This window comes from Ochotona curzoniae, unplaced genomic scaffold, assembly GCF_017591425.1.
Source record: "Ochotona curzoniae isolate NIBS_2020 unplaced genomic scaffold, NIBS_Ocur_1.0 contig_1, whole genome shotgun sequence".
NCBI classification, from domain to species: Eukaryota; Metazoa; Chordata; class Mammalia; order Lagomorpha; family Ochotonidae; genus Ochotona; species Ochotona curzoniae.
In genome coordinates this window covers 33,155,973-33,183,483 of record NW_024464918.1, presented here as the reverse complement: position 1 = coordinate 33,183,483, position 27,511 = coordinate 33,155,973, and the positions used below count along the sequence as shown (strand labels likewise).

Genomic DNA, 27,511 nt, shown 5'->3' with positions numbered 1-27,511 from the left:
GTGGCTAGATCGTGTCTTTCTTCCTCTCGCTTCCTCCCCCACTGTTCAGGATGAGACACAGGCACCTTTTGAAGTGACTGAAATTCTGTGATGAAAAGGACATTTAGTCCTATATTACCAACTTTATGTTCTGTAAAATTAAGTAGACATTCTTTTTAAAAAAATTTTCTAAAGGTTATTTATTTGAAAGGCAGAGATTTGGAGAGAAAGGGAAACACAGAGAGAACTCCCTTTTTGCAGTTTACTCTGCAGATGGTCACAGTGAGTGGGACTGGGCCGGGCTGACGCGGGGAATCAGGAGCTCCATCCTGGTCTCCCACATGGGAAGCAGGTGCCCGAGTTCTTGGGCTGTCTTCTGCAGCTGTCCTAGCTGCTAGTAATGAGCAAGGAGCAGGACCCAAAGTAGAACACCCAGGACTTGAACCATTGCCCATTGGGGGCAGGCGTTTGGCATAACTTTAAGAGCACTGCTTGGGACTCCCTCTCACTCATGTCCTGCCTCCACTGTTGGTTTGCTTTCCTGCCAAAGCACAGCCGAGGAAAGCAGCAGGGACGGCCCCGGCAGTGCAGGCCTCCACAGGAGACCAGATAGAGTTTCTGACTCCTGGCTTTAGGTTGGCCCAGCAACAGACATATCAGGTGTTTAGAGAATGAACCAGCAAGTGGAAGACCTGTCTCTGTCTTCTTTGCCTTTCAAATAAGATGAAAATGAATTAAATTTTTTGAATAGCAGTTAAAATTGCTTAGTTAAAAGTTGAAGAGCACTGCTATAGGGAGGTACAATATTGGTTTCTGTATGAGGACGGAAGATCTTCCTCTCTGTCTCTCCTCCTTTCTGCATATCTGACTTCCCAATAAAAAAATAAAAATAAAAATCTTTTTTCAAAAAGAAAAAAAAGATGGATCTTCCATCCATTCACTCCACTGAAGGTCACAACAGCTGGAGTTGATGAGGACAAGTCAGGCACCTGGAGTGGATCTGGGTCTCCCCAGTGGGTGTCAGGGGCGTGGGATACATGGGGCATCTTCTGTGCCTTCCCATGCACAATGAAAGGTCCCTGTCTCTGGACTCCGCCAATGCTCTCCTCTGCGGTACTGCTGAAGCAGAGGGCCTGACCTGAGTCCACATCCCTTCCCTGCCAGCACCTGCAGCACAGAACTGAATTCTGCTAACTTACGTAGCTGTGAGCATCAGAAGCATTTTATGATCAGAATCACAAAATCTTGCACATTTCTGTTCATCTGTTGGTGGTTTCTTTTATGTCATAATGTATTGTTTTTCATGAGTCAGATTTCGTATTCCTGTAAAGACATTTCTGGTCAAAGAGAAAAGATAAAAGTTTCTATCTCATTCACTACTCTCATTGTCAACCTGTTTCTCCAGTAAAAAACTGGTTTTTATCATTTTTTTCATGGTATGTCTTTGTGAAACCTACAGTCCCTTCCTAAATATCTGCTCTAACCTGTCTTAAATCCGTATCACTGGATCATTTTTAAAGCTCTGAATATCCTGCGGAAAGAGAGTACCTGGTATGTGTTTTGGGGTTAGATATGATTTACTTAGCTGCTCAAATCAGGAGCACTAGAAATCACAGAAAAAACAACAGTAACTTTATTTTTAAAGATTTATACATTTATTTATTTTTATTGGAAAGTCAGATACACAGAGAGGAGGAGAGACAGAGAGGAAGATCTTCATCCATTGATTCATTCCCCAAGTGTCCACAATGGCTGTAGCTGTGCTGATCAGGAGCCAGGAGCTCTTCCAGGTCTCCCACACGGGTGCAGGGTCCCCAAGCTTTGGGCCGTCCTCGACTGCTTTCCCAGGCCACAAGCAGGGAGCTGGATGGGAAGCGGGGCTGCCGGGATTAGAACCGGCGCCCATATGGGCTCCTGGCACGTGCAAGGTGAGGATTTTAGCTGCTGGACTACTGTACCAGGCCCAACAATAGCTTTTAAAACACCTTGATCATCGCATACGCTGGTAATATTCTGATACATGTAATTGAAATTAAAGCACCTGGTTGTGGATAATATGATGTACATTTGCTTATGAATGTAATACTTGATAGGCTGGTACTTTGAAGCAGTCTGAGAATTTTAAGAGTGCATGGCTTTATTTCTGTTTTGTAGCTGACTTTAAAACCATCTGTGGAAACATCCCAGGATTCACATTTGACATTCACACAGGAAAAGCTGTTGGTGAGTTCTTGGGGGACTCTGTTTATTCTAAAGCACGCACGAATATGTCACATGTTGTCAGAGTGCACTTGATGTTTCTAAAATCTGAGAAGACAAGACAGAATCAGGATTCCGATCTGCTACGGTTGCTTGAGAGGGAAATGCCAGGCTTACGGGCTCTAAGCAAGTGTTAACAAGGGTATTATTTCACCAGCACACTCTGTGCTGGAGTTGTGTTAGTAACGTGACTATCTTAGGATTTTATACATGCCCAGCCGCCTTCTCACACGTCTTGAGTTACATGACTCTAAATAACCCGCTCCAGTTTAACTCCACTTGCTGTTTCCATCAAGACATGTTGTGGTGCTTGGTCTGTTCTTGCAGTGTCCCTTTCGACTGGTCTAGGTACGAATTTGCAGATGTGTTATCATACAAACTGCCTCCTTCTGAATACATTTTCTATTACTCTGCTTTTCCTCCTCAGAGGTTTTGGGAAGTGACATGATTTGAAGTTTCTGGTACCAGTCCAGATGTTAGGAGTGGGTGGCTTTCTTCTTCATCCAGTGAACAGCGGCAGACGTTAGGACAACTAATAACAATGCTGAGGAAGACCTGGTCTCCTAGAAAGAGCATTTGCCATATAGACACCGAAATCACTTGAGCTGTCTTAGAACGACTTGAATCTGTCCGTTTCTACTTAGAGGGACTAACCTATGTTGTGGTTCGTATGTTTTCATAAGCCACAAAATTGTAATGTGTTTTTTTTTCTCCCTTACACGGAATGTGTGTTCCTACTCCAGGTCCTTTGAAGCACTGTTGGGGTTAGCTGGCAAACAGTGCTAAACAGAACCAGAGAAGGTTTGATGACCCAGTGTGTTTCATTTCAGACATCGACGAGTGTAAAGAGATTCCAGGCATTTGTGCCAACGGCGTGTGCATTAACCAGATTGGCAGTTTCCGCTGTGAATGCCCGACAGGATTCAGTTACAATGACCTGCTCCTGGTTTGTGAAGGTACCCTGAACCAGACGTAACCCCCGAGAGCTCACTTGGCAGAGGGGGTTGTCCGCAGGCTCGGGACGGACTGCGTGCGGAGGGCTGACCCTGGTGCGGTCCCGGAGGGTGCTTCACGTGAGCGCTTGCCCTTTCAGACATCGACGAGTGCAGCAACGGCGACAACCTGTGCCAGCGCAACGCAGACTGCATCAACAGTGCGGGCAGCTACCGCTGCGAGTGTGCCGCGGGCTTCAAGCTCTCGCCTAATGGGGCGTGTGTAGGTAAGAGAGGGCTGCCCCACCTGGGCCTCCAGCACGAGCCTCTGTAGATTTCACATGCTCCAAGGACTCCATGCTTTTCTTTGAAGATTATCTTCAAGGATAATTTGGAAAGGGTTTTTTCCAGCTCAGAATGAACCTGTTTCACCATATCTTTCAGGTTATTTTATTGAGAAAAAGAGGCATTGTCAACAGTTTTCCTTTGAATTGATCCAGAAATAAATAGTAGCCTTACGATCCCAGTCCACATTAAACACAGCTTTGTCATTTTTATAAAAAGGCTTGGGCATTTTAAAGCCTGGCTCATTTCAGTCCAGCTGTCGTTGTGGGTCATTTTCAGCCTGTCTGTAGTAATTAATAGCAGGCCAGAGAGACAACGTCTGTGAAGAATGAAGAAATCTTAATAAAAATCAGATATGTGTGACATGTGTTTTATTTTTCCTTTTCAGATCGCAACGAATGTTTAGAAATTCCGAACGTTTGCAGTCACGGTCTGTGTGTTGATCTGCAAGGGAGTTACCAGTGTGTCTGCCATAATGGCTTCAAAGCTTCCCAGGACCAGACCATGTGCATGGGTAAGGAGGGCCTCGGGCCCATCTCGGCCGCTGTGTGAGTCAGTTCCATCACGTGCGGGAGAGACCGCCACGTCTCTGCCACAAGCAGTCCACGCTGAACCCGATAGGAATGGACAGACCACGCCACCTTCCTTGGCACTAACAAGTCTCAGGCTCTTTGCAGATGATTACGTGGCTTGGTAGATGCTGTTGCCCCCACAGGGTTCTTGTGAGCTTCAGGGAATATTCACCTGCCCAACGCCCTTCTCACACTCAGGAAAGCACTGCAGAACACCAGGGAGTTCTAAAGAGAACAGTATTCAAATGCGTGCGTCCACACATGCGCTTGTTTTTACCCAGGTCATTGAGTATGCATCCTTTTTCTCCTGTCTTTGAGATGACTTGAGAAGTCAACAGGATCAAAGCATTTCAAAACTCTCTACAATTTTAGCCTAATCAGTTGGGCAGCAGTCATGCGCAGTCAGTGCTGTCTGGGACTGAACCATACGCCTTAGATCTGACGTTGCAGCTGTGTCTGCCTCTGGCAAGGAGCGCTGTCTGTTTCACCTTTGGAGGAAGCTGGCTCCAGGACCCCCCCCCGGGAACTTCCCCCATAGTCACAGGGAGAGCTGCCCTGGTGCTGTGGGCTCCCAAGGATGCCTGCCCACACTTGCTTGTCCCTTCTGTGCTCAGCTGGGGGTGTAATGTGCCATGTGAGATTGATGATTTAGAAATCCACATGGGGGAAGGTCTGCTCCTGCTCCTAACGCTGCCCCTCACAGTCAACGTCCATCAGATTCCTTGTTAAGGCCTTTGCTAAACAGAGCCTTCCTTCCGGAAGTACAGGGCGTGTGTATGTGTGTGTGTGTGTGAGTGTGTACACGCACGCTGCCGGAGGACTCCCAGCCACCTTGGGCCGAAGAGCCTGAGCTCACGTGGTGAATGACCTTTCTAAATCGTTCCTTGCTGCAATTTTTGGAAAGGCTAACAATACTGACTTGTGTTTATCTCTGACTTCGAAGTTCACTGCTTCACAACATTAAGGAAACTAAAGTGTGCCTCTCTCTTTTTTCCCCCCTTGTTGAAATCAAGATATTACCAGGCAAGCATTCATGATACTTAACAGAAAAGATTGTTATAAAAATTAACTGACTGGAAAGGCAGCACCCCAGAGAGAGAACTCAGGCCGGGGTGTTCACTCCCCATTCATCCACAGTAAGCCACAAGCAGGAAGCAGGAACTCGGCCTGCCCTCCCGCCTCGCCTCTCCTGTGCTGCCTTCCCAGACACACGAGCAGGAAGCTGGATCTGAAACAGAGCAGCTGGGACTCCTGTGTGGGATGCCAGCATTGCAGGCATCAGCTCAACCCACTGCACAGCAACGTTTGTGCCAATACATTGTTTTGGATATTTCCAAACATCGGGAATAGGTAGCTAATATATAAAAACAAATATGCAGACTGATTCATTATAACTTTTCTGCTAAGAGGATATTCACAAAGCCCAGCTTCGATCATTGCACACAGCTAGAAATAAGAGTATCTTTCCTGTCACTGCATAATTTTGATTTTTCTCTACCTCATACTGATTTTGTTCAAATATGTGTGGATCCCTCAGACAGAATTAAGAAAATCTCAGTGATGCAATATTCAAAAAGAAAAATTGTACAAGTTTGATAGTCTTATGTTGTTTCCTGGTTAAAAAGCTGAACTTCTTTGAACCACTGTTTGTTTGCAGATGTTGACGAGTGTGAGCGACACCCATGTGGAAATGGAACGTGTAAAAACACCGTCGGCTCCTACAACTGCCTGTGCTACCCAGGATTCGAACTCACTCATAATAGCGACTGCCTGGGTAAGCACTGTCGCCGGTCCCCACTTGCTTCCATCTCTTCTCCGCACAGTCCACATGGATACAAATGAAAACCCAAAAACCAGCGTGGTGTTATTAAACTCACATAGGTGGGCCAAAAAAAAGATAAGTAATGTCATCTGACTAAATTCTAGTTAGCCAAAACCATTCATTGGCCTAAATAATCACATGCAGAATGCTGGTTTGCCTACTGTAGTGCAAGTAAACATATAGGGACCTTGGATGATATGGAGGTAGATCCTTCTGTAGTTTAGCATTGTTGCAAGTTCTTAATCTCATTTCAGCCACTGTTAGGCACCAGCAGACTGCTGCTTAGAAGACATGGTATGAAATTTCGTTTTGAAAGCATCAGCTTTGGAAGCCTTGAGACTTCTTCCAAGCTAGCTCAGAAACCTCTGAGACTCCCTCGTGCTGACACACACGTGTAAAGTGAGATAGGGTGGGAGTGGTGGGGGTTCCTAAAGCTGCTGGAGGAAATGAGAAGGGCTGGGTCAACCTTGCGTACCCCTGCTTCAACACAAGCAGGTGCCGTGCTGGACCTTGGAAGCATCGCGTGTGTCGATTCACACAGTCCCACAGTGTGTGAAGCCCACAGTGCTTCCACCATAGTGGGTCCTCCAGAGCTCAAGCCCAGCTCCAAAGTGAACCCAACCCTGTCAGTTTTCTGTGTATTTTACAATTCTGCTGTTGTGGAAAACACATAGGATTAGTTGGATGTTTTATCCATCCACCAGCTTCTTCACTGTAGTCGTCTCAAATTCTGTGTGTAATCAGAAAGAATTGAAAGATTGCGACAGATAGATCACTGTAGAATCTTCAAACAGCCCAGGACGTCGCTCACTCATAGTCAACCCTATGCTCGACTAAAAACACAGTGCCTAAAAGCCCCTTTTCACCAAAATTCTGGATTGTGTCAGCAGCTCTAGAGTGTTTGGCTGTGACTGGCCTTTCCATAGTTAATATGTTCATTTATTTATCCTTTGAGTACAGGCAACTAATCTTCAGGTATGCTGTCTGCAAATGTTTAGATAGCCCAGTGAAATCCTACTGTTGCCTTGCCTTCAGAAAAATTAGCATTTTTCAGTTGGAAACAATGGAAAGCTTCACCCTGTAGCTTAGACTTTCACTGGGTTATGGAGTTGTGTGTCACAGCAGCACCTTCTCAGTTACAGATGCACCAGGCGTCTCTGTAACGTCATTAGTTAGATGGTGCCCAGCGCGTGAGCCTTGTCTTCTGTGCCATTGGGTCATTGCAAAGGGCTTTGCACACACCTGTTGGTGGTGAACGTATTCCACCACCCTCAAGGCCATGTGTGCCTCAGATCCCCTCCCACCCCCCGTGAAAAACTGATTTTTGTTTTCTTACAGATGTAGATGAATGCAGTTCCTTTTTTGGTCAAGTGTGCAGAAATGGACGGTGTTTCAATGAAATTGGTTCCTTCAAGTGTTTATGTAATGAAGGTTATGAACTCACGACAGACGGTAAAAACTGCATAGGTGAGTAGCTAAGTGTGGAATGGTCTGGATGGTGGTTGGTTTTGAAGAGCATTGATGTCAGATGCCTCCCCCACTTCTAAACCTGTTCACGTTTCTTTGGATCCTTGGATCCTGTGGCCAAGACAAGCTGTGATGGGAAGTTTTACTGTAAGCTAGAAGGCAGCAGTTGGGAAAGTCTCGTAGGCAGTGCTTTCATTGGGGACAGAGCTCGAGACCGTCAAGGTCCCAACAAAAATAGACAGAACAAGTCAATAAAATGAACCACTTGCCAAATAATATGCAAGATGTTGAAAGGTTCTTTCATGGGATCCCTGCCCACGTGAGCCAGCAGATCAGAGGGTCCAACTTGAATCTGCATTCGTTTCATGTAACAGATAGATATGTCTGTGGGACATTTGATGTCGTGTTAAAAGTCTTCCATCTCATCTTTCTCCCTAAAGATACTAATGAGTGCATCGCCCTCCCCGGTTCATGTTCTCCTGGGACCTGTCAGAATTTGGAGGGCTCCTTCCGGTGCATCTGCCCCCCAGGATATGAAGTAAAAAGCGAGAACTGCATTGGTAAGACCAGACATGAGCCCTGAAGCCCATGATCCTCGGGGGTGCACCATGTCGTGGCCACTGCCAGATGCTAACCCACAGTGCTAACAGATAGCTGCCTGCATCTGTTTCATGGGACCCCTAGAAATGATTCTTTGGGGTGGGGGCAGGGGGTGGTAGTAACCACAGGACGTGGCACTTCAATGAACAGAAATCTTAGGCCTGTCAGAGAACAGTGAGCCTGCTCTAGTTTTTTTCTCTGCGTATCAGCAGAGACTTTGCCACATTTAAGGAGCATCCACAAAGCTCCTCGTGGCCACACCCCGTCCTAATCCAGCTGTTAAGGTGCCGAGGGGCCTTGACAGGAGAAGCAGATAATCCTGGCTGTGCCATAGAGAGTTTGCTTTGCTTGGGAAGGCCTCACATCACACAGAAAATGGGAGTCCTGTTATCACAGCAGCTGTTTTCTGCTGACACCCTCCAGCACAGGAGAGCCTGGCCAGCACATGGATGGTGGGTCCCACACTCACCTGGTGGACATGGTGAAGGCCCGTCTCTGTACAGTTCACATGATCTCACTTTGAGACAGATGGATTTATATAGCCTGTAGGAATTCAGAAGCACCCATATCATAATATCATGATACGATTGCTAAGAAATTTTTGTTTTTGCCTTTGGATTATCCAACCTTTTTTTTTTTCAATTCTTTTACCCTTGGCAAGATTCTGCCTAAACACAGAGTCTACTATTCGCATTCAAGGGGGTTATGTAAATGGAGCTGAAGAAAACTACTTTATAGGATTTAATTTATTTCATATTTTGGAGCGGGGAATGCCTGGCCTGTGGACCATGTAAGTCTCGCAGAATCACACTGGACCTACCAAAGCAATCACAAGTAGAAGGGAAATTGAGTAATCCTATAGCAAGCTAATTTTTAGGTTGATCACTTTGTGTGGCCTGCAAATATATTGTAAATATCCCAGTGGCCCCGGGGCAGAATGAAAGAGTCCCCACTCTTGTTTCTAATAATGTTTCTAAGATACTGTGATTTGCCATGTAAGGTTCACTAAGTTTTTTGTTGTTGTTTTTTTGTGTTTTCTTTTTTAATATTATGGTCCTCTTAGTAAGAAAATTCTTGGGAAGTTGAAGGAACCTTCTTTCTTCTCTTCTCCCTTGTCATATTCTTTATTGTCTCCGTGAGTCGCCTGCTTATAGAATGGTAAAAGCCACCGCATAGGAGCCCGCGTGGAGATTCTCCATAACGGGTCCACTTGGCTATCTTCGCAGACTGCGTCTTTGGCTTGTTTACTTGGTCCTAGATTTTTAAAAGAAAGAAATATTTTTTTCCCTAATCCATTGTTTGCTGCTCCACTTTCCTCACTTCTGAAATACTGGCTTTTAAGTAACTTACCCTGCTGTAAGAATATTTTCCCCCAACTGGTGTCATTTGTACCAGTTTTTCAGACAAAAGCCTTCCGAATATGATTGTAGATGCACTGACAAACACCCACACACATATTCATGGTCATTACAGTAAACCTTTACTGCCTTTCTAGGTACTAGAAATACAAAAACACAATCTTTGCCTTCGGAGTTAGTACCGTGTAGGAGAGGCATGTTATATGAGTACAGCTGTTTTGCAAAAGCAACCTTGTAGCATGGTGTAAGAAACACTATGCTGTCAGCAGGCTCAGGATAAGGAATCACAATAGCAGGTGTGTAATGGCCGCGGCAGTGAGAGGGTGGCCAGTCAAGCAGGAACATCACAAAGGTTTGGTGACGTGCAGCTCACTCTTGAGTGATGGATAGGAATTCACTGATCAAAAGAAAAGGGATTGAAAGGGACTATTTTCAAAATGATTCAGCATGAACCTGATAAGAGGATTAAAACTTTTGGCTTCAAAGATTGAGTGTGGTCCTGCACTGTGAAAGTCTTGTGGGGGTTGGTTTTTAAAAGGCATAGGCTGCGACTCTTCTATCGCCACCCTGTAAATACAAATAGAGAACTCATTGTGTGCCAGACAGCACTGCGCTGGGATCTAAAGGTCCAACAGCCAACCAGGCAGGCACGTAGTGGCCTCGGACTGAAATTGTGTGCTATTGATTGCTTTAACTAAAACAACCCTTTAAGTCAGCGCTCTTGTGGGAAATGGCCAAAGATCCCTGGGGAGGAAGCCTTGTTTATTTTAAGGAACCATCCTTGAAACATAGACACAGACTTTTGACAGATCATCAGATCTGTGTTGCAAAGGCAGTTCCAGAGATGGCATGGAAAAAAGGAATGTACCTGCAGAGGTCAGCAGAGAGCCTGATGGTGACGGGGGTGGGGGTCAGGGGGAACTGATGGTGCATTGGGAAGTGCAGAGGTAGAATGGCAGGCCACACACATGCTGTTCACAAAAGGGGCTCAAAACGACTCAAGGTGACTTTGGATCCATGTTACTGAAGCAGGGAGGGGACAGGGAGTAGAGCCTGAGAGCCATGCTGAGACACACATGTGACTTGTGGACTGGCCCGTGACAGGCAGGCAGCAGGAATCGAGTCAGCTAGTGGAGCCTGTTGGCCATATTGAGACACACATATGAGACATGGCCTGGCCCACATAAGGCAGGCAGCAGGACATGTGAGGTATTTTAGCAAGTTTGTGGCAGTTGGAATTATATAATGGATTGATTCTGGTACGACTGCATGGTGAAATCCTTGCCTCTAGTTTTCATAACTCGCATGAGCCATGGATTGTGCCAACCACCCTGGCCCACACATGCTAAGGGTTAACACTCAGGGAGCTAAGGGTAGACATGGGATTTTTCAACAAGACTGGTTGAAATTGGGTAAAATCCTTGACTTTTGGCGCACTAGTGGCTTGGCTTTAAAGAATAAGTTAGCTAGGTATACAATGTAATTTTTTATTTTGTATGAGTTCATCCCACAATTGGGAGACCATTAGTTACAGTGTACACACTGTGATGCTGAGACGTTTGATTCTGTTTGATTAAACCAACCGATTGATCTTCCTGCTGTTCTGCAGATATCAATGAATGTGATGAAGATCCCAACATCTGTCTTTTTGGATCCTGCACCAATACCCCCGGTGGCTTCCAGTGCATCTGTCCCCCTGGTTTCGTGCTGTCTGATAACGGACGAAGGTGCTTTGGTAAGCTCTGTAGGACTGCTCCGGCATGAGTTGCCTTCAGAGACCTCACCTGAGATTCCACGCCTCCTGCGGTGACTGTCACAGCAGAGGGCGTGTGTGTGCTAACTACCACCCGGATGTTGAAAGCACAGGTCGCAGAAGCATATGCAGTGGAGGGTTGTTGATGCTGTTTCTGTGTTTTCTTAGAATTTTGTAATGAAAGAAAGACTGTCACCCTCGATTGCCAGTTTTACTTGTTACCATCATAGTTTTTCTATGCGTATTGGTGTCTGAGTTGTTTCCGATGTAATTTTAATTTATCAGAAGTGACCCAGACTGGTTTTGTTTGGTTATAAAGGAGCAGTGTGAAAAGAAGTATTCTGTGTGGAACTCGTTTTGACATTGAGCAGGATTCCTCAGATTTCCTAAGTGCATTATAAAAATATTTTAAACACTCTGAATAATTGAGTAAACTGTTACAGACAGGTCAATTTAAATTGCCAAATGAAATCAGCCCTGAGGACTTGCAGACCTGCCTTTTAACGGCTGATCTAATCTGCACGCTGTCTCCTGCCGCCGCACCAGGTTCAGGCAGGAACAGTTACATACCAACTCCTCCATCCAAATGACCAGTAAGGAGCTCTGTGACATTTGCTTTCTTGACTAGATACTCGCCAGAGCTTCTGCTTCACGAATTTCGAAAATGGAAAGTGTTCAGTGCCCAAAGCTTTCAACACCACGAAAGCAAAATGCTGCTGCAGTAAGATGCCAGGAGAAGGCTGGGGTGACCCCTGTGAGCTGTGCCCCAAAGACGATGAAGGTACGAGTAGCAGCGGAGATGACCACCTTGCACCTGCTTGGGAATGCTGGCCATGGTCACAGTGGGTGTGGTTTGGGCATATTTAGAGGCTGCGAATATGCCTGAGATGTACATCCTGAGGGTTCAGTGAGCAGCCCAGCTTCAGGGAGTTCTCCCCAAGGCTTTGGAGGGCAGCGTGTATGGGCACAGAGCTACCCTCAGGTTCCATCGTGTTTGCCTCCGCAGTTATTTTTGCTTGCTTTTGAGTGAAAGAATGTGAGCCAGACAGGCAGGAGACCTTGCAAGATAAGAGAAGCCGTAGTGCACAGTCTCCCACACACGTGTCCGACATGTGTCACAGGCTGTGGCCCTCAGAAGGGTGCAGAGAGGGCGGAGACTCTGACTGCACAGTGGCTGCTCACAGCGCCCCAGGTGTCTTGCCTGCAACCCTGGATTGAAGGGCAGTCCCCAGCAGACTCCATCCAGCTCCGTTAGGGTACCTGCTGTGTACAGTGGGCAGGGCAGTGCCTAGCTGCTCTCCGTGAAACTAGCTGAAGAACCAGGAGGCCATGGTGGGTGACCCCTTGGAAAGGCAAGCTCAGGTGATCGACTCTAAGACTGTAAGTAACAGTCTGCTTTTTTCCCCAGTCAGTCAGGAACCTGAAAGACTCCTGCTGAAGACAGCTTTGCAGAGATAAAAATAGCTCAGTACAATTCTGTAGGGTCTTCGGTTCTCTGGCCCTTGAGGCTGTTCGGTAATGGGATATGTGTATTTTTGTCTATAGTTGCATTCCAGGATTTGTGTCCATATGGCCATGGAACTGTCCCTAGTCTTCATGACACACGTGAAGGTATGCTTTAATGTATTTTATTCCTTTGTTTTTATTTTATACCAGTAAGGGGTTTACAGTTACTTTATAAAGCATGCTAATTTTATCATTACATGATACATTATGTTTAATGTACGTGGGTAATGTTTGCACATCATATGAATTGTATATCATAATATATGAAATACAGTCATGTCTTTTCTTTGACCCAAAAACTCATGTGCATACGTCATGGCCTTTAGCGTGTATTGAGCAGACGCACGGTCTCAGCGTGTCCTTTTCCACGAGGAGACTCAGGGCAGTTCTGTGTTGCAGATGTCAACGAGTGTCTTGAGAGCCCAGGCATCTGTTCCAATGGTCAGTGTATCAACACCGACGGGTCTTTTCGCTGTGAATGTCCGATGGGCTACAACCTGGATTACACCGGAGTGCGCTGTGTGGGTGAGTGTTGGCTCCGTGACACACAATTTTCAAGTCATGTTTTATTTCTCCTACTCACTGGGTGGTGGTGGGATTTACACAGGTGGAGCAAGTAGCCAGCAGCACCCTTCCCTCTTTGCTTTGTTTACATAGATTTGTTTTCTTTATTTGAAAGGCAGAGTTACAGAGAGAGGGAGACACATGGAGGAGGAAGAGAAGTCCTCCTGCCACTGGTTGACTCCTCAAATGCTTGCAATGGCTGGGGCTGGCCCAAGCCTAAGCCAGGAGCCAGGAGTTCCTTCTAGAACTCCCACTTGGGTGCAGGAACACAAGCACTTGGACTATGCTTCACTGCTTTCCCAGCACATTGATAGGGAACTGGACTGCAAGTGGAGCAGCCGGGACTTGAACAGGCACCCGTATGGGAGTCTGCAGCTGCAGGAGCAGCTGAGCCTGCTATGCCACAGGGCCACGGTACTAGCCCGGTAATACCTCTTTGACCTGTTCTGTATTTTCTAGTCACATTTGGTTTGTGTGAAGATGGGGAAAGTTGTTCAACTTGTGTTTGGAATCAAGTATGCAAACATGAATGTGTCTGGAGACTTAGAACTGCCAAAACCTTTAAGCAGGAGGCAGCTGCTTTTGCCTTTACAACTTCCTGTGCCTGGTCTTTGGCACTGGCGGGCTTTGGGCTAACCCTTGCTGTTCACAGGTCAGAGCTTCACCCACTGACTCGTCAGGTAAAGGCCAGCCAGCTCACAACCCTGGAATGCAGGGGTCCTGTGTGCCCTTCACAAACCCTGGGCGAGTGTCAGGCCTTTGCAAGACTTCAGGGCAAGTTCCAGGCACACCACAGTTGCCCCCCACTTTGTGGCACTCTTCGTTTTTCTTCTTCAGATACTGACGAGTGTTCCATTGGCAATCCATGTGGAAATGGGACATGCACCAATGCGGTTGGGAGTTTTGAATGCAATTGCAACGAAGGCTTTGAGCCAGGACCCATGATGAATTGTGAAGGCAAGTGGTTCTTATCTTGAGCATCGCTTATTCCTGATATGCGAAGTGTTTTTCCAACACTGTCAGTTTGTGTTTATATTGTCCTGATATTCCACGGATCATAATATTCCTCGTGGGCATTTCTTTGCATGCCACTGAGCGCATGAGCCCTCTCTGGATCGCTCGGCGCCCGAGGCATGTCAGGGTTGGCATCTGCTGTGTGTCTTCTCCCTTGAGATGAGGTCACATTTTCCTGGCTCTTCAGAATGCTGGTTAGTTTCAGATTTGTACAGTGTGAATGATAACATTCTGGAATCAATTATACTACTCTGGAGAGTGTTGGTGCCTTTGTCCTAGCAGACAAAACAGCAGACTGTCAGGCCTGTGGAGGGCAGTGGCTCAAATTCCAATTGTATTATTTAAACCTTAGACTGGCTTCCTTGTTTTACTCCCTACCCCACTGCCATACACACACACACACACACACACACACACACACACACACACACACACACACACACTCACACTCTCTGGTCAGCAGCTGGGCATGAATGTGTCGCAGTAGTGTCTGTCTTTTGCTGGCCCTCTCCCTTCCAACAGACTTGCTATCACAAATCAACCAATCTCTCTCTGCCTCTCTCGCTCTCTCTCTCTCTCTCTCTCCCTCTCCCTCCTTCCCTCCCTCCTTCCTTCTTTGTTCTCTTAGACAGAATCTCAGAGGTTTATATTGGAGACTCAGTTGCCTGGTACTGTCACTGCCAGGACAGAGGTCCTCAGCGGGATAATCATGGGGTTGTTACAAGTTTCAGCTCACCACTAGAACTCTTTGGTAGTTTCTGTACTTGCCACATGTGGTTTGTTGCAGGATGAACTTGCTAGGTGCCAGATTCTAGACACCAGCCTAGGAAGTGCCCTCGTGTATTGCTTGCTGTATGACTGCCAAGTTAAACACCTTGACGCTTATCTGAACAGATAATTAGAACTCCAGGCTGAGCGTGTGCCTGTCTGTTTCTTTGGACAGATATCAACGAGTGTGCCCAGAATCCGCTGCTCTGTGCTTTCCGCTGCATGAACACCTTTGGGTCCTATGAATGCACTTGCCCCATTGGCTATGCCCTCAGGGAAGATCAGAAGATGTGTAAAGGTAAGGCCACAGACAGGGGAGTGCCTGCAGCTTTATCACCCTGGAGTGTGTTGTTTGATAGTTCCCAGCCAGCTGCTTGTAGATCTTTCCAGAAATGTACATGGCAGCATTTTTTTTTTAAGATTTATTTTTATTATTTTGTTATTGGAAAGGTGGATATACAGAGAGGAGAGACAGAGAGGAAGATCTTCCGTCCGATGATTCACTCCCCAAGTGAGCGCAACGGGTCGATACTATGCCGATCCGAAGCCAGGAGCCTCTTCCGGGTCTCCCACGCGGGTGCAGGTTCCCAAAGCTTTGGGCTGTCCTCAACTGCTTTCCCAGGCCACAGGCAGGGAGCTGGAAGGGAAGCGGGGCTGCCGGGATTAGAACCGGCGCCCATATGGGATCCCGGGCGTGCAAGGCGAGGACCTTTAACCACTTGCGCCACCGCGCCGGGCCCCCCATGGCAGCATTTTTTGCTGATGAAAGCAATCCCCTGGTGGTTTGCAAGAAGTCAAAAGATGAGCTGCGGAGCCCCCTGTTGTCACATTCCTTTCCCGAACCTGCTGCCCTTGGAACCCATGAAACTGCCCTGCCCCCAAGATGCTGCTGACAGGAAAGATGGGGCTTTCCTCTTTTGTCGCACATGTGAAGAGCCAGGAGACCAAAGCAGAGACTGAAAGGTACCCAGCTACAGCCTGCCCTGGAGGATGTTCTGGTTTTGTTCTCTGTCTTGTAGACCTGGATGAGTGTGTGGAAGGGCTGCATGACTGCGAGTCACGGGGCATGATGTGCAAGAACCTGATCGGCACCTTCATGTGCATCTGTCCGCCGGGGATGGCGCGCAGGCCTGACGGCGAAGGCTGTGTGGGTGAGTCCCCCCGGGGTGGTGTCGGCTCGCACGGGCGGGTATGCCATCCAAGACTCTCATACTTGCAGGCTCACTACCTTCCCAGCAGCACTGTAGTCCCTGCCTTCTGCCCTAGGGACCATACCAATGTAATCACATCTGGATGACACAGAGGAATTTGTACCTACTTCAAAATGTGTCCTCTTTGTTTCTTATAATCCTGTGGCCTGTACATCAAAAACATGGAATATGACAGCCCTGCCGTTGAAGCAGGATATGAGCAAGGTGCGGGGCCCTCAGAGAAGTTGGCTGCCTTTGTGACTTTGGCCATGTGCCATTTCGCATTAATTCACCTATGCCTGTTGTGCTCCACTCCAAAGCCTCAGGGCACGGGCCACTGCGTTCCTTCCCCTGAAGGACGATGCCTCCTCCTCGTTTGACAATGAACCTGCTGCTCCCTTCCTCACCTCCGGTGCCTGGAAAAATGCAATTTTTTTAGAGGAGCACCTAAAAGTCACTAGTCTTGTCTTATTTAGGGGTACAAGGATGAAGATGCTAGAGAGAACAAGTGTTCTTAGAAATGGCTATTAGAGATTGCCTGCATATTAGGACATAGCAAGAAGTCTCAGCAAGGGGATCCTTTGCAGAGATGGAAATGTAAAACTGGATTGTGGGGATGGCTGCGCCGCCCTATAATTTACTAAAATCCATTGAACTGTATACCAACAACATATAGGAACTTGGTGGCATGCCCGTTAGACCTCGAGAAAGCTGTTTACCCCAAAAAAGAAAAAGCCACAGGAAAAGAAATACAAGGTTGTTCACCGCAGTGCTTTTAACAGTAACAGAAGAGAGGGTAGAAGCCACGTGAGTGCTCGGCCCGGGATCGTGGTTGGTAAGCTTAGAGCAGCTCAGAGCAGCAGTGTCTCTGTGTGCTGAGGTAGAAATGACTCTAAGCGTACACAGGGTCATAGTTTAAAGAAAAGTGTAATGCTGTATATTCTCTGTAGTTGCATATACAAGCAAACAAATGTACATACGGGAAAGGGTTTACAAAGTGAATCTGAATTTATGGGAGCAGTTACCTTCTGGAAAGAGTGAGATTAGAAGTAAATGATCTGAGAGTGATTTTAACTTAAACTCCCAGTTTTCTCCGAATGTGTAGTCACCTGCTACATGGTGATTTATTTCATAGTTTCTTTTAATTGTGTAGCTTGTCTTAAGTCTCTCATTCAGTGCTCTACGACTTGCCGAAGTTGAAAAAGGGCCTGCAGTGGGGGCTTCAAGTCAGTGCTTCTTTGAAAGCACTGTTCTTCCAAGGCCCGTCTCCCCAGATGAACCAAGACTCTCGATTCAGAAGATATGTTCCTCAGAACCTGGCAGGAGTGCAATGCTAGCACGTGAGGAAGGAAGGCGAGGGGGTGTTGCTCACCGTGCTGTCTGCATACTGTGCAGGAAGCTCGTTCCTGATGCCTGACTGTGTGTGTGTTCTGACTTCATCCAGCACACACACTCGGGTGCTTTCCCCTTTCCATGCTCGGAGTGTTTTAGTCTTGCTGGTAGGTGGGCTGCAAAGCTGCATGTTGCCCCGCCCTTGCCCCTCTGCGTGTGTTTCCTGGGGAGACAGGCATGTGCCATGTGTGGATGAAGAGCCCAGACTGCCAGCTCTGAATCTGCATGTAGGAGCCAGGTGGCTTGTGATGTAAAGCCCTGTGCTTCAGTTCACCTCAACATGAACCTGAAGTCTGTACAGTGGAGGGAGGAAGGCTGGGGAAGGGAGTGTCTGTCCCCGCTGTGGTTGTGATCCTGTGACCTTGCAGGGCAGCGCAGTGCACTTGGCATTTCTTCAACTTTTCTGACCCCACAGGCTTTTCTTTACACCATTATTGACACTGAAACTTGGCACAGCTTTGCCAGCTCATCAGAGCCTTTTGTGGAACAGTTGAGTTTTTAGCAGACAATATTTTTTTTACAATACAAATTCTGGTTTTTTTTTTTAAAAAAAACAGCCAAAGTACTGTGATAAACAAAACAAGTGTTTACAAAAGTTGGGCTGACATTCTCTGTACCAGCAGTGTCAGGGGAACACTTAAGTAACAGACTGACAGAATCATGACTTATTATAAAGGACTGTACTGTTGTAATAATGTGGGAAGAGCAGTTGGAGGTGGAAAAGTTGGGCTGAGAGCTGAAGCCACACAAAAAAACAGTGAGCACCGTTGAGTTGTTGAATTGGAATACAGCAATTCACCAAAGTCAGGTGTAGCAGACGCGAAAAAGTATTCCAGGCTAGGGTTTTAAAAGCTACATAGGAAATCTAAAATGCATGTAAAAAAAAATGATAAACTTCATCTTGGCTATACAATGTATTATTCCCCAGGAAGTATTTCTAAAATAAGTAAGTGTATGGAACTATCTAATAAACAGAAACATTTTACCACAATCGTGGAGTCTTGATGGAAATGTCAATGGAATACTTCCCTGGGATTCATTAATATTTTAAAATGTAATTGGGAGAGCGGAGAAAGGAGAGTTTCATTTTTGAGATGGTAGAATAAATTTTTCTTTATTTCACCCCCAAACCTTAAAGGTTTGGGAGAAATCTGGTGAGGGATGGAGTGTAGTACACTATGTGAATGTCGTCAGAACAAACCTTGCAGAGGAGCTTTCAGATTGTACACAATTTCAGACAAAACTGCAGGAAGACATTCAGGGGCACATCCCGATACTGCACTGCTCATCCTGTGACCTTAAATCAGAAGACGAAGGACACAGGTGGAGTGCTGCATTGCGGACCAACTGGTCTCTCAGACCTGGAAACCAGTATTGGTAAAGCAGGAAGAAGAGGGGAGGGAGTCACCCTGAGAGACTTGCAGAATTTCACATAGAGCCACACCAGCCTCCTGCACAACCCAAAAGCCCAGTGTAATGCCTGTGGGCAGACAGCATGGCAGACCTGGGGACAAGCATGAGCTCAAACAGGGAGATGCCAAGGTGAGCACCCGAGAACAGTCACACTATTTTTCAGCAAGAAGATGGGACCAGAGGAAAACACTAGAAGGTGGATAATCATCCAGGTTCTGCAATTAATGTCCTGGAGTAAAGGAAGAAAGGAAAATGAAACTGTCTCAGGAAAGAGAAGAATTTTAAATAGTAATTTGTAAGTGATGTCATTAAAAGCCCAACTGGAAAAGAAGATTGAAAATGAGCATACAGGATGGATCTTGGGGAAAGAACAAGCCTGCCCCAGGAGTTAAAGTCACCAAAGAAATAATCAAAAGTACGAGTGACTGAAAGCAATCAGGGATGTGGATATGGATGTGATCAGTGTGTGCATAGTGAAGGCCCCAAGAAGAGGAAGCTCAGGTGAGATAGTGCCAAGGCGATTAAGATGCCCGGGTCCCCTGTAAGGGTGCTTAGGTTCAGTCCAGTTCCTGATTCAAGCTTCCTGCTATTGGAGTGGAAGAAGGCAGCTAATGGCATGAGCTGTTGGATCCCCACCACCCACACGGGGAAACTAGATCAAGTTCCTGGTCTGCCATATTGTGGCATGTGGAGAGTAAACCAACAGATAAAAGCTCTTGTATTTCTTTCTCTCTCTCACTGCGTGTGTTGTGTGTTCCTGTGCACCTCAGAAGGAACAGAAAGATAAACAGAAAATTCCAATCGTTTGATAACTTACAGGAGAAATGTTTGCAGAAAATATGTAAGTTTGGGTCCTCTGAAAACCTGAAGCAGACGAGTTATTTTCTGATTTCCTGAGTACATATCGAACGCCTGCTGTGATTGTGGTGCTAGCAAACCAGAAGGGTGTTGCCTCCACTCGGGTTGTCTCTCTACTGCTCAGGAAAATGAGCAGGTGTCACAACCAAGGAGCAAGGAGATGCAACCGTTTCCAACAGTGGCCTGTCCTTTTCAGAAAAGATTCCATGATTGCCTGGGAGTTAGTCGGCATTGTCAGGGAAGGCATTTCTGCTAAGGGGACACTTGACCTGAGACCTAGAAGTCAAATGCAAAGACATTCCCTGGGGTAGGAGTGAAGATGGTGTAGGTGGATGTAGTGCAGGGAGCTGCGTGCAGGGAACCCCAAAAGGGGACAAAGGCATTGCCAGCCACGGTAAAGAGCTTGGTTTCATGCCGAGAGCTTCCCCGGCACAGTGATGCCGGACGCTGGCCCAGCAGGTGTGGACTGGGAACATGAGAAACAGCATTGCTTGTCTACAAGTCCTGGGACCTAGAGTGGGTTAGTTTCACCATGTACCTGAAATTCCTCACTTAAAAACCACCAGGAATGGCAACAGCCTTGACTCTGTGGGATTTGGGGGAGGATTAACGCGTGTAACCACATTGGAAAGCTGCTTAGAACATAATGAAATGTCAGTGTTGTATTGGTTGTTATCTAATTTGGATTTCCATGATCTCAGGCAGCCTTACAAATAACACTTGAAGGAAATAAAAGCAGAAGCAAAGGTTCCATGTGGGTCTGTTTTAATCATGCAGATTAGAGAAGGAAGCTGTTGTGAATGCTAATGTGAAAAGGAGTGAAGTGGGAAGGGTGAGCATAGACACAGAAGGGCCTGGTGTGGTGGCTTAGAGGCCAAAATCCTCACCTTGCACACACCGGGATCCCATAAGGGCGCTGGTTCTAGTCCCATGTCGATGTGAAGTCAGGAGCTGGGAGCTTTTTCTAGGTCTCCCATGCAAGTGCAGAGTCCCGAGGACTTGAACCCTCCTTCTCGGTCCTCCCAGGCTGTAAGCAGGGAGGGGGCTTGAAAGTGGAGCGGCTGGGACGCGACCTGGCACCCATATGGGATGCTGCCATTTGAAGGTGGAGGATTCGCTTGCCAGCCCCAGAAAGAAGTGTTATGGCAAAAAGTGGAGTTTGTGCAGGAGAATAAAAGTTCTGCTGGCTCTTGCTAGGTGTTGAATGTGCAGTTCTTCCCACTGAAAGCATCAAGTGGACATTAAGTAGCCAGAGGTACATGCCGGCTAATCGGTGATACTTTAAGAAAAATGGATAGGAATACTGAAAGAGAGATCGTGGATGTCTGAAGAAACAATTTGAGCTTAGTGTACTTCAGTACGCAGAATGATGAAAAATAGTAACACAGAAGATCAACCAGCCATTTCCAAATGCAACATGGAGTGATGAGGGCCTAGGAAGCTAGATTTGTCAAGCAAGGCGTGATAAAAGGAAGCAAAAACACAGTTTAAAAAATGGCAGGGAAGGACTCACACGTATTGGTAACCCTGATAGGCGTCACTAGTTTGCTGGTGAAAGAATGGACATAGTTTTTTTAATTCTCTTTAAATACAAATAAAGTTGCTTTGTAAAGTAAATGTACCTAAATCAAAACATGAAATATGTTGAAAATAATGGACTAGAATAAGACCTTCAAGGTAGATGCTTATAAAGAGAAAGCACTTCAACTTTTAGTTACATCAGCAGTGAACAGCAGCCTGCTGACAGTGTGAACCGGAAGTGTCCTGTTCTGACAGCGGAGCTCGAGAAAACGCCAAGCAAAACTCCCAAATGGGGAGACAGGACTTCGTTATCAGCCGCGGGAGCAGCACTGCCTAAATCCCCTCTCGCACTAACTACTCCCTGGACCCCGTGGTCCTGGGTTTTGTCCCTTGGCCTGGATGGCTCTCAGCATCACTATGTCTGCGTCCAGCGCCTGCCACCCTCCTTGTGTCACGGAAAGTGGCATCCTCAGCCCTGCTTTGGGTGGCATCTTGACCCAAGTCTTGCTCTGAGAGGCCAATTTCCTGCCTTCATATTTAACAATATCCCTTGTCCAGGAAAAGGAGAGGAATAAATGCTGTCTTATGGAAGAACTACCTGGGATTGTAAGGTGACGTTAGAAACTCATTAATATTTATAGACAGCCATCTTTAATCCCATGCTATTAGTATTCTGGTGAAGATGCTTTCAGGTAAAATATAAAAAAGCTAGAAAGTGATTAGTACATTATAGTGGCACAGTCTGCTCGTTAATCCACGGCAATTGTTTTTCTACAGATGAGAACGAGTGCAGGACCAAGCCAGGAATCTGTGAAAATGGGCGCTGCGTTAACACCGTCGGCAGTTACAGGTGCGAATGCAATGAAGGGTTCCAGTCCAGCTCCTCAGGGACCGAGTGTCTGGGTAAGTTGGTGTAAGCGTCTGCTTCCCGGGCTCAGCAAAGCGTAAGCTGTATGACGTCACCACAGCAGAGATCCACACGTTCGTGTCTACTAGAACAATCCCCCAACGTGATCAGTCCCCGTGCACTCTAAGGCACACGACTGTGCAAACCTCATGCCTCTCCGTGTGTGCTGCACATGTGTGTGAGGTCAGTAGCAACCTTACAGGGTCGTCCCAAGGTTGATTCTTTAATCTGTAAGGAAAATATGACTTTAGTAAAACTCACGCCAGGGGATGATTTAATTCCAAAAGAAAATGTTTGTGCTGGTGAGGTAAGCTTAGCCGATGGTAACGCTGTGAACGGGCCACGCTGTAGGAGCGCAGCGCCCATGGGTGTATGTGGTGAGAAGACGTCTGACCGCTCCTGCTTGCTGCTCACCTGTCTCAGACAGTACGCTGCTCTTTAATGCTCACGTGCCCCGTGGGCGCCACTGGACGTGAGAGCGGCAGGAGGGCACTGTGCTCTGGCAGATTGTAAGGCACACCAGGAGACAGCAGGGCGCTAAACCTGCCCACGGATTATTTCCTTTGTTGTCGGAAGAGCTATGCCACATTTTTCTCAGGATGATATCATCTGCTTCAAACCATTAGAGGGGTTTTTTGGTTTAAGATTTATTTTATTTTTATTAGAAAGACAGATATACAGAGAGGAAGAGACACAGAGAGGAAGATCTTCCATCCATTGATTCAAGTGGCCACAATGGGCGGTGCTGCGCCAATCTGAAGCCAGAAGCCCAGAGCCTCCTCCCGGCTTCCCACACGGGTCCAGAGTCCCAAGGCTTTGGGCCCTCCTCAACTGCTTTCCCAGGCCACAAGCAGGGAGCTGGATGGGAAGTGGGCCTGCCGGGATTAGAACTGGCACCCATATGGGATCCCGGTGCATGCAAGGCGAGGACCTTTAGCCAGTAGGCTACCATGCTGGTCCCAAATCCTTAGAGGTTTTAAATCAAGGAAATACATATTACTTATTGTTGTCTTCAACTTAGATTCTCATTAGCAGTCAATCTTGAAGGAAATAGAAAAGATAACCCATACAGAAGATGTGGTTTTTGTTAACTGTTTCATTAGGATGACTTAGAAAACCCTATTACAGGAATTTTTGTGTGTTTATGTAGAGAAATCCCTGTATTTATAATTTTAAAAATCTGTTTAGCCCAAACATTTAAATAGTCCTTTAGATGTAGAAAACACAAAGATCAGATTGAATGAGTAAGAGCAAGCTTCTACTATAGTCTAGAACTCGCTTTTTAGAGATAATGCCTGGGACCTGGTGCTAAAATTCTTGGTTCAAGCACGCCAGGATCCCATATGTGTGCTGGTTCTAATCCCAGGAGCCCTCCTTCCCATCCAGCTCCCTGCTTCTGGCCTGGGAAGGCAGTCAAGGACGGCCCAAAGCCTTGGGACCCTGCACCCATGTAGGAGACCTGGAAGAAGAAGCTCCTGGTTCCGGAGCAGCTCAGCTCTGGCCATTGCAGTCACTTGGGGAGTGAACCATCGGACAGAAGATCTTTCTCTCTTTCTCCCCTCCTCCTCCGCTCTGTATATCTGCCTTTCCAATAAAAATAAATAAATCTTTTTAAATTTCATTTGCACTCTAAAGAAATGGTGGTTTAATACCATTCAGTTACTAATGACTGGGGGGAAAATGTGTTGCTAGAGTGCAGAATATATCTGCCTGCAGTGAGAGAGCAGTGTATACATATTGTATACGTAATAGCTAAGGAGAAGAACGGAGATGGGCTCGGTGTACTTGCCAGCCCAGCCTGGGCGTGTCGGTTCTGTGACCTGGCTCTGCCTCGGCCGTTTCAGACAACCGGCAGGGCCTGTGCTTCGCCGAAGTGCTGCAGACCATGTGCCAGATGGCGTCCAGCAGCCGCAACCTGGTCACCAAGTCGGAATGCTGCTGTGACGGTGGGCGAGGCTGGGGCCATCAGTGTGAGCTCTGCCCGCTCCCTGCGACTGCCCAGTACAAGAAGCTCTGTCCTCACGGCCCCGGGTACAGCACCGACGGGAGAGGTGAGAAGGGCAGTTAATCCACGCCTGCTGTCCACTCGGGACTGCGGGCACGTGGGTGAACTGGACGGAAAGGTGGGCGGGTGATGAAGTGATGCCTTGGGGCTGCTGTGGGGGTCACTGTTAGTTGTGGAGTGTCCCCGTCCTTTCATGTCTCATCCTTTCTGGCCAGTTTTGCCCTTGTGTGTTTGTCAACTTGCATGTGTCTGCATTTGTTTGGCTCTGTTTTCGACCCACAGATATTGATGAGTGCAAGGTGATGCCAAACCTGTGCCCCAACGGCCAGTGCATCAACACCATGGGCTCCTTCCGCTGCTTCTGCAAGGCTGGCTACACCACGGACATCAGTGGGACCACCTGCGTGGGTAAGGCGGGGCCTGGGCATGGCTGCTGCACCCCACGGCTCACTCTGTCTCCTGCGTGGGTAAGGTGGGACCTGGGGCATGGCTGCTGCACTCATGACTCACTCTGTTGGAGCAAGTGGTGCACGTTTTGGCAAGGTGACGCTGTTCTTCTGCCATGTGGCTTCTAGTTCGTCGGGGCTGTGGTTCAACAGAATGTGAAACTTAGAAATACCCACTTGCAGCGTCTTACACTGTATTTGAAGTGTGTCTCTGCTCATTTGTGAGTCCCCTGAGGGAGGAGCAGGGCTGTGCTTGCGCCTCATCCGTCTTTCTGCACGAAGGAGACCAGGGAAGCGTCGTCTGCCGTGTCACTGGACAGTCTCTGCGCTGAACGCCCCTCCTGCTTTTCAGTTTTGACTCCTTACTTAATTTTATGTTGTCTCCCCGACACTGCTCCATGTCAGTTGCAAAAGGCTCAGACTGGTCTTTACTGACCGGTCTCCCCGAAGGACTTAGCTGGTCTCCTAGGGCCATCTGCAAGGGACCAGTGACCTCTGACCTTGCAGCTGAGCCAGGCAGGGCCCCCCTTGCAGGGAGGAGGAGTGGGAGGACCAACCAGAGGACAGACAGGTGATGAGGGCCAGGTAATGGGGTCGGTAGAGGTCGGCCTCGTGTGTGAGGGCAGCCTGAGGTCTGGCCCTTGAGGAAGATTTCCAGCATAATCTGTGATCCCATCGGGGACTTTAAGCTAAGAACATTTTAGGAGAAATTGTGCTACATCTACCTATTAGAAAGAGAGAGTATTTAAGTGTGTGATTTCCAAGTTGTGAACCAGAATATGTTACTCGAAAGAACTTAGCAGCCTGACCCCTGTGGCACCTTGGCAGTGGTGCTGGCGCCCTGACCCCTGTGGCACCTTGGCAGTGACGCCGTGGGCCGAGATGCCGGATGAAACCACAGTGGGAATCAGTTGCATTGCTTCAGAGAAGAATGTGTTGTGCATCTCTGCTTCTCTCCCTTTCACATTTCAAAACGGAGACAGAACACGGAGGGGGAGAAAGATCGCCTGTTCCCTTGAAGCAGGCGGTTAACCTCCCTGTTGCTCTTGACACAGACCTTGACGAGTGTTCCCAGTCCCCGAAACCCTGCAACTTCATCTGCAAGAACACAGAGGGGAGTTACCAGTGCTCCTGTCCGCGGGGCTACGTGCTGCAGGAGGATGGGAAGACGTGCAGAGGTGAGGCAGGCCCCGGCGCCCCCGCGACACCGGCTGCCTCTCGGCTCTCAGGTCGTTGTCAGTTAGGGAATCAGACCCCGTGCCGTCAGAATGTGTCCTTCTGGTGGCCAGGCCGTTCATCCTGACGCCTGGTGCAGGGCAGACAGAATTCAAGCCCAAGGTACCGGGCCTCACTTCTCCAACACAAGAAGAAAGCAAAAATGAAAGAGGAGGAAGAGATAGAAACACATCACTAAATAAGCCTTTTGGTTTCATTGCTTGTCAAAGATTTCGTGTTTCTAAGCCATCCCTGTTATAAGTTTGCTTGCAGAAAAGGGAAACCTAATGAATAAATGTTAAGTTTTTTACTTAGACAATATTAAAGGTAATTGTGAATAGTGCCAGTCCATTGAGATAGCTTCAGCGCTATAATCATTCCTTTGATTTTATATGAGATCTCGCCAACATGAAATTAATGAGCGGAGGAAAAAAAAATATAGATTGTCTTTAGTTTTATTCTTAGGACATATTTTAAAATGAGTTAATAGACACTGCCATTGTCTTGGAGCTGTTTCATGAGCTGCTGTGGATTGATTTAATTTTGTAGATTGCTTACAGATGAGTACAACCAAAGTATTGCTTAAGCAATACAATAGGGAACTAGTCTTGTCTACACCTTATATGGCAAAAATGAGCCTCAGTCTAACCAACGTCAAACTTGTTTATATTAGGAGAGCCCAGATAACACTACTGCTTAGGACTAGGATACAGCGGACGTGACTTTATTCTTTCACTAATTAGTGACGATGCTTTTGTTGGGGTCTGACTTGTCATTGCCTAGGCTGTCCTTCACTAATGTCCAGATTCTGTTTATTTAATTCTTCCTTTGGAAGGACCAGATAGACAGCCATGTACTGAACTACATTAAATACAAGTGGATGTGAGTTCTGAGATGTTCGTGGAAGCTGCCGAGATTCTGTCATTCGTCATTTTAAGAAAGTGTGCTGTGGATCAACTTAGCCATGTTATCATAGTAGTATTTATTCCACTTAAGTGTACAAAAAGGAAACCGTTTGCCGTTGGCATGCAGACGTGCACCCCGATCCCAGCAGAAGTAGCCCACCCTCTCCGGATGGGACATGCACGCCTCCCGGGCCTCCCTGGCAAAGCCGTGCAGTGCCAGTGAGCCCCGCCTTCTCTTTCCTTTCAGACCTTGATGAGTGTCAGACCAAGCAACACAACTGCCAGTTCCTCTGCGTCAACACCCTGGGAGGTTTCACGTGTAAATGTCCCCCTGGCTTCACTCAGCACCACACTGCTTGTATTGGTAAGGCAGCTCCTGGGAGAAGCATCCACAGTGTGTTAAACAACAGCTGGAATACAGTCTCAGTGCTTGTCTGTAGACAGCTTGGTTCTGAAGAAGCTACTGATAATGGAGAGTCTTGCACAGGAGTAGTCGTGCTCTGGGCACAGCTGGCCCCTGTCAAGCAGTGCCTGGAGACTGCCTTCGGAATGCTGCCCCGGTCCCCTACAAGACAATGGGTCTCCCTACCATGGCCAGGGGGCTAGTGGAGCATGCTAGGGACATTCCAGTTTGGAAAAGCACATGAGGAGACTTTGAGTCCGCACTACCTGGAATCATCCCTTCAGTCACCCCCAAAAGATGTACAATTCCCAAACTGT

The 27,511-nt window shown here is 47.3% G+C and overlaps 1 protein-coding gene across 1 annotated transcript in view; it reads left to right on the top strand.

The window, feature by feature from the left end:
• FBN2 (fibrillin 2) overlaps positions 1-27,511 on the top strand; it is a 186,976-nt gene that overhangs the window by 148,869 nt on the left and 10,596 nt on the right. Inside the window, exons 42-60 of the mRNA XM_040976392.1 lie at positions 2,134-2,202; positions 3,069-3,194; positions 3,332-3,457; positions 3,904-4,029; positions 5,745-5,861; positions 7,248-7,376; positions 7,817-7,936; positions 10,944-11,069; positions 11,716-11,868; positions 12,633-12,698; positions 12,993-13,118; positions 13,995-14,114; positions 15,115-15,237; positions 15,959-16,090; positions 22,091-22,216; positions 24,065-24,271; positions 24,508-24,633; positions 25,727-25,849; positions 27,039-27,155. Of these exons, the coding sequence (XP_040832326.1) occupies positions 2,134-2,202; positions 3,069-3,194; positions 3,332-3,457; positions 3,904-4,029; positions 5,745-5,861; positions 7,248-7,376; positions 7,817-7,936; positions 10,944-11,069; positions 11,716-11,868; positions 12,633-12,698; positions 12,993-13,118; positions 13,995-14,114; positions 15,115-15,237; positions 15,959-16,090; positions 22,091-22,216; positions 24,065-24,271; positions 24,508-24,633; positions 25,727-25,849; positions 27,039-27,155 (2,358 nt within the window). The remainder of the gene's footprint in view (positions 1-2,133; positions 2,203-3,068; positions 3,195-3,331; positions 3,458-3,903; positions 4,030-5,744; positions 5,862-7,247; positions 7,377-7,816; positions 7,937-10,943; positions 11,070-11,715; positions 11,869-12,632; positions 12,699-12,992; positions 13,119-13,994; positions 14,115-15,114; positions 15,238-15,958; positions 16,091-22,090; positions 22,217-24,064; positions 24,272-24,507; positions 24,634-25,726; positions 25,850-27,038; positions 27,156-27,511) is intronic.